Source organism: Cornus florida, unplaced genomic scaffold (assembly GCF_030987335.1).
Source record: "Cornus florida cultivar Cherokee Brave unplaced genomic scaffold, ASM3098733v1 CherokeeBrave_3.0.0_Hap2_Chr09, whole genome shotgun sequence".
NCBI classification, from domain to species: Eukaryota; Viridiplantae; Streptophyta; class Magnoliopsida; order Cornales; family Cornaceae; genus Cornus; species Cornus florida.
Window position 1 is genome coordinate 51,608,189 of NW_026775579.1, and position 7,199 is coordinate 51,615,387.

A 7,199-nucleotide genomic window follows, 5' to 3' on the forward strand; every position below is an offset into this window, starting at 1 on the left:
AGATCGATGAAAGTTGGATCGATCGAACTTTTCTTGAGATCGATCGAAGTTGCTAAAATTTTACCTTTTGCTCTACTTTGCTCCTTTCTTTAATTTATCCCAGAATTGCTTCATTTCTGCTTTTATTTGGCTGAGTTAACTTATTTTAGGGATAAATACCTGAAAATGGAAATAACACGGAATCAATACAAAGCGGGAAAATAAGATAGATAAAGGTTCTAGAATACCTAAGCTTAAGGGGTTTAAATGCTCACTTTTCAACGCTCATCAGAATATAGAATACTTCTATATGAGTCTCACTCATTCGTATATCATCACTCATATATACAAATATTAGAAAGATAGAAATAATATGATAAGAATATATATCTCTCGATATTTTAGATCAATGTCTCTACCATATATCACTCTACAGCCTATCCCTCTACCACCACTACCATACATATATATAGATAGTAAATATGTAACGTCTAAGGTATATAAGGTTAAAAATAATGATTGAAATAATATACCCATAAATATTATGTAACTCATGTAATAATGATTATGTAACTCATATAATAATATATATATCATAAATATTTATATTAATATTATTTATATTTTTTTATTAAAATATCTACAACACTACAATCGCATCCACTGCGAGTCATCCACGGCGATTCAATTCTACCGCTGTTCTGAGCCACCGCTACATTTCTTCCTCACCGCTGCAGTTCACTGCTTAGTTTTTTTGCTCACCGGCCGTCGAACGAGGCTTCCGAACTTGAGATGAGAGCTTGAGAGATGCGATGAGAGCTGAGATGAGATGAGAACTCAAATAGGGACTGAAAGAGAAACGACAGAGAGATGAGATGAGATGAGTGGGTAATTTGGTCATTTTATGTGAAGATTAAAATATATCTTAAGACATATTAGACATTTCATGTCACTTAAGACTGTGTTTGACTCTATTTTTATAAAATGGGATGTTATTGTCTAAGTTTAAAAACCGAGGGAGGGGGGTGTCGTTGTCCAAAAATGACCTAAATTGTATCAACCTGTCTTTTAAGCAAACCTAAGGGGGTGTCACTGCAATTTACCCTTAAAATATTATTAATTAATATTTTGATTGTTGTATTTGTAAGTATATTTTTTTACAGTATTTGTCGTTGTCCAAAAATAACCTAAATTACATCAACCTGTCTTTTAAGCAAAGAGGGTGTCATTGCAATTTACCCTTAAAATATTATTAATTAATATTTTGATTGTTGTATTTGTAAGTATATTTTTTTTACAATATTTATTTAATATATTATTTTATAATAAATTTTTTTTTTTGTTTGCCGCTTGATTATTTTTAATTTTTATTATTTTTTTAATAAATACATTGTGCCCCTTGAAATAAAACCCTAAGTCAACCCCTGCACATAAGCTTGTACTGGTGGACCCTAAATGATAGATGGAAGACTTGTAAAAGTCGCGCGGAAAGAAAATTCTCCACCATACCCGGCCCTTGATTTGCGCAAACGACTTGACTCAACCGCCGCACCAATAATTTGGATAAGGTTCCTAAAATTGATGTCTGATAAGGTTGGGGACAATTAAGTACGGTTCTTCTATACATAAACCTTTCTATGCTTGGTTATTAGTTATCATAGTGAGCAAAGAAAATTTTAAGAAAAAATGGCTTCACCATTGCCTCCTTTTATTTTCTTGCGCCTACTCTTTCTACTAGCAACATTCTATTTCGTTGTTTGCAACACTTCCTCTTCCGTTCAGCCACGCTGCCATGATAATGAGAGCTCTGCTTTGATTCAATTTAAGATAAGCTTTTCTATAAACGAGTTTGCTTCTGGCTATCCTTCTGCCTATCCAAAGGTTGCGTCGTGGAAGCTGCTTCGAGGGGAAGGTAGTAATACTAGTAGTAGTGATTGTTGCTCGTGGGATGGAATTACATGCCATGGGGACACCGGTCATGTGATTGGCCTCGACCTCAGTAGCAGCTTTCTCTATGGTTCTATCAACTCAACCAGCACCCTCTTTCACCTTGTTCATCTTCGGAGACTCAACCTCGCGGACAATAACTTCAATCTCTCTCAAATCCCATATGCCGTTGGACTTCTTTCAAGGTTATCTCAATCTCTCATTCTCCGTATTTGATGGTCAAATTCCATTAGAAATTTCACAATTAAACAAATTGGTTTCTCTGGATCTTTCTAAAAACTTCTTCTCAGGGTCCATACCAGCTTCAATTGGTAATCTTTCACAACTTGTTTTTCTGGATCTTTCTGAAAACAACTTCTCAGGGTCCATACCTACTTCAATTGGTAATCTTGCACATATTGTTTCTCTGGATCTTTCTGAAAACAACTTCTCAGGGTCCAAACCAACTTCAATTGGTAATCTTGGACAATTCGTTTCTGTGTACCTTTATGACAACTCCTTCTCAGGATCAATACGGTCTTGGATTGGTAATCTTACACAACTCGTTTATCTGGACCTAGCATCTAATTTGTTGCAGGGTCCCATCCCAGATTCAATCTCTAGACTTGTGAATCTAGAAGTTCTGGGTGTTGGTTATAACAATCTGAGTGGACCAGTGAAGCTAGACATGTTTGTTACATTGAAAAATCTTGCTGAGCTTCAACTATCATATAACCGACTAACGTTGCTCACCAATACCAGTTATACCAATGCCTCTCTTCCAAAGTTTGTTTTTCTCCAATTGGCGTCATGCAACCTAATTGAGTTTCCAGATTTCTTGAGATTTCAAGATAACTTGCAATATCTAGACCTCGGAAACAACAGAATTCAAGGCCTTGTGCCGAAATGGATTTGGAACATGAGCATTGAAACTCTCGGGGCTTTGTACCTACATGAGAACTTTCTAAATGGCTTTGAACAACCTCCTCCTGTCTTTCGGTGGAGTGTTCTACGCCTTTTAGTTCTTAGTTCTAACATGCTGCACGGATCACTACCCATCCCACCATCGTCCACCCATCTATATGATGTCTCAAACAACAAATTAACTGGAGATATTCCACCATCGATTTGCAATCTAAGTTCTCTTGATTCCCTCGATTTATCTTACAACAACTTGAGTGGCGTGATTCCCCAATGCTTGGGAAGCTTTTCCAATTCCCTGTCAGTGTTGAATCTTCGAAGCAATAACCTTCGCGGCCAGATTCCTCAAACATTCAACAACGAAAGTGGCCTACGGATGATCGCTTTGAGTCTCAACCAATTACAAGGGCCAGTGCCGAGATCGTTGTTCAATTGCAAACTTCTAGAGATTCTTGATCTTGGAAACAATCAGATTAACAGTGTTTTTCCCTTTTGGTTGGGAACTGATCTTCCAGAATTGAAAATTCTTATTTTGCGATACAATAGATTCCACGGTACAATATGGAAGCACCCTGAATCTAGTTCTGTTGCATTCCCAAAGTTGCTCGTCATTGATCTCTCTCACAATAGTTTTAGTGGTAAGTTACTTCAGATTACTTCCACAGCTGGAAAGCCCTGAAAACTACTGATGATAGTGAGTCAAGATATATGCATACCAACACAGAGTTGAATCTACTTGGATATAGATGGTATGATTCTTACAATTACTCAATGACAATAACACATAAAGGTGTGCAAATAACGTTTTCAAACATCCTAGATATCTTCAGAGTCATTGATTTGTCAAGTAACCAATTTGATGGAGAGATTTCAGAAACAATTGGGCTTCTCAAGGGGTTTCTCATGCTCAACCTTTCCAACAACAATCTTATTGGTCGCATCCCATCATCCTTGGGGAATCTAACAAAGCTTGAATCATTAGACCTTTCTCAAAATAAGCTATCAGGAGAGATACCTCAGCAGCTAACCCAACTCACATTCCTTGCAATCTTCAATGTCTCTCATAATCATCTCGAAGGTCCTATTCCGTGAAGATGGCAGTTTGGTACATTTCTAAACAATTCTTACCAGGAGAATTCAGGATTGTGTGGAGAGCCTTTGTCGAAGAAATGTGGCAATTCGGAAGCACCACCACCAACTTCGAAATTCAAGCAAGATGATGATGACCATTCATGGTTTCCAATTGATAAAACTGATTGGATTGTCATATGCATGGGCTATGGAGGTGGGTTAGTGGTTGGGTTGATCATTGGGCACACTCTAACCACAAGGTATCATGAATGGTTTGTCAGCACCTTCGGAAGGAACCCAAAGAATCAGAGAAAGAAGACGAAGAGCGGACGAAGAGGCTAAATACATTCAGATCCCGTATGGATTTTCCACCAAGTATCAGGTATCTGTCAAAGGTAAGAAGCTAGGTTTTGTTGCGTTGTTTTTCTTCTTCACTTGTTTGCATGTGTAGTCCATGCCAAACCCTCATCGTCTAGGTTGGTTTCTCCAAAAAAAAAAAAAAGGCTTGTAGTATATTAAAGGATCGATGCACTATTTGCAACTAAAAAAAAAGGCATGTCAATTACGCCCAAGAAAGTTTTTCAAGCGACTATATCACAGCATTAAGATAATGGCATGTATGCCCAGCCTAAAATGAATCATCAAGGGGATAGACTACTCAAAAGAACTAGGTTTGATTATGTTGCTCTCATATTAAAGGTTTGGTTTAATTAGCTCTCACACCCCCTCTTTTAAAAATGATAAAATAAATACTTAAATTACCCTCCATTATTTCAAATACATTATTATTCTTAAAAAATTTATTAGACCTTTTTACCCTCAACTCGTTTCCTCACTTTCTTCTGCACTTCTCCTGTGGTGGATTCATCACCAGTCCATTCTCAGATCAATACCGGAGAGTGCTTGATTAAAAGAGGACCAAACTAGGTAACAAGTTCTTTGAGCTTGGTATCTTCGAGTGATGTGTTGAAGACTCATTGGATTGAAAGAAAAAACAAAAAAACAGATGAACCCAGGAGTTAAAAGGAGAGAGAGTGAAGGAAAATGAAGGGAAGGTCCAAGAAACCAATGTGTTTTCCCTTTATCAATAGTACAACGCCGCAAATAGAGGCCTTGAGACTGAAAGAAGCAAAATAATGACCAGAAAAACTGGGTTTTTCTCAAAATCCTCCCCCAGAGAGAAGCTGACTAGAAAATCAGTAAACAAATGAATTAAAAGATTTCATTTTTTTCATTCTCTCTCTAATCTTTTGATGGTTTGCTCAAAGAGAAGGAATGGAGAGAGGAAAGGGATGGAAGAGGGAGATCACGACCATGGGGATGACCGATGATCACTATTCACGACTTCTACAGTCTCCACATCCACTGTTTTGTTCAAGATCCATCTCTATCATTTGTGGCCAGCAACTGTACACGCCACCGATGACGACGATAATCTGTCTTTGATGCACGAGGATTGAGGATTTTGCTCAAAAAAGGGGAAGATGCTGACGTCAACTGCTATCCTTACCTAATTCCAAAAAAATGAAGCAAAATTACCAATTCAAAAGCCGAAGAAAAAGAAAAAAAAAAAACAAAACAAAACAGTTTTGAAGAACACTAATCGGTCCCCAAGTAGCAAGGACTAAAATCAGAAAAGAGCACCGAACGATTTTATTGTAAAAATTAATACAGATCAAGTTAGAATTCACATACGTTTCTCACCTAATTTAGCACAATTGATTACTCACTTCATGAATTTCATTTGTTAATTCTAATTCCAACTCATTACAGTACCAACAACAGCAGCAAAATTAGTCAAATCGCATAGTAGTCCATTAAACAATCAACGTGTGTGTATATATGCGTGTATTTGTATGAATTTGTACATGAATAATATATCTATATACAAGGTCTTACCTTTGATCGGAGATCTGTGGCCGGTGAAGATGGGACGATGACTGGATTTATGCTTAGAGAGGCCCTAAATCGGTTGAACCAGCGGCTGCCGGTGTTCAACGACGTTGTGGATCTTGTGAGGTGTGGGCACGCCGTTAAAAGATGAATGGGGTCCGGGTCTGGCCGGGTTTCTTCTTGCTCAATCCGATCACTTCACCGACATCATCATCGTCGGCAACAACATGTGGTTGGCCTCTGTCAGCCAACCCACCACCGGAACAGTCATCGAACCCCACCATCCTTGTCGCCCCTGCCAACTCGCCGACCAACTCTCTGGTCCTCACACCCAACCAATCTCTGGTCCTTCACTTCACCGGACATCAAGAAATCCTCATGGTCGCCGTTCTGAACCTCATCGAGAAATCCCCAAGGCCTCTGGTCCTCCACTCTTCTCTGACCTTTTCTTCTTCTTCTATTAGGACGTCGCCTCCTTTGGCAGCTTCTTCTCCGCCGCTGTCTTCTTCTCGGCCTTGGGAGCCATTTTAGGGGACGGTGAAGTATTTTTTTTTTTTTTTTTTTTTCCCGGAAGTTGGACGGTGAAGTTTCAGAACCTTGAGTAGAGATGGTAATATCGTCATTTGACATTTTGTTTACACATATATTTTTGGTTAAATAAAGTCAATGGTATAATAGTAAACTCACGGGTTTTTTTTTTTTACAAGAGAATGTAAGAATAAAATTGACTGAGATTTAATTTAAGAGTAATAAATTAAAATCTCAACTATAAAAGATAATATATATATATATATATATATATAATTATAATTGAATTTTTAAAAAATTAAATCAAACAAAATTGTTGAATAATTTTTTTTAGGGGTGAAAAAATTGTAATATAGTTATGGATTATGTTATTTAGTATATGTATATTAGTATATATTAATCAAAGTTGTACTTTGAATACACAAAGTGATTAGTGGTAGCCTGGTAGGAGTGTTAGGAGTTATATTCTTTCATACCCAAGTCTTGGGTTCGAGCTATGCTAAGTTATGTTTTTTAATGTGTCACTTATTATAATTATATATATAGCGAGCCAAGCTCAAGCCTTGTTCAATGAGCCTTACCAAGCCCCTGTTCACGAGCTGAGCCTAATGTTGATTGGGCTTGGACTCAGCTCATTTACTAGCGAGCCAAGCCCGAGCTATTCATGAACAGTTCGGTTCATTTGCAGTCCTAATTAAAAGTCAAAAGGTACAAAGCTAGCAGGGGCATTGTAGTTCTTTCACTCAAACAGTGCCACGCCTATTCCCTAACTAATGATTAGTAGAATGTGCCACAAGACTTAGCTCAATAGCAGTCTTCAATCATCTTGAGTGTATAATTTGAAACCCTTTTGAGCTGCAACCAGGGATATATATAAAAAC

The 7,199-nt window shown here is 37.6% G+C and overlaps 1 protein-coding gene across 1 annotated transcript; it reads left to right on the top strand.

Annotated features, from left to right (window-relative positions):
- Window positions 1–1,539: 1,539 nt before the first annotated feature.
- Window positions 1,540–6,356, top strand: LOC132273908 (receptor like protein 22-like). The gene has a single exon (XM_059775013.1). It carries the CDS (start codon window positions 1,994–1,996, stop codon window positions 3,503–3,505), a length of 1,512 nt encoding a protein of 503 aa, XP_059630996.1. The 5' UTR covers window positions 1,540–1,993; the 3' UTR covers window positions 3,506–6,356.
- Window positions 6,357–7,199: the final 843 nt, after the last annotated feature.

Coding starts and splice junctions, on each gene's coding strand:
- LOC132273908 (XM_059775013.1), top strand. CDS start 1,994: ATGGTTCTATCAACTCAACCAGCACCCTCTTTCACCTTGTTCATCTTC.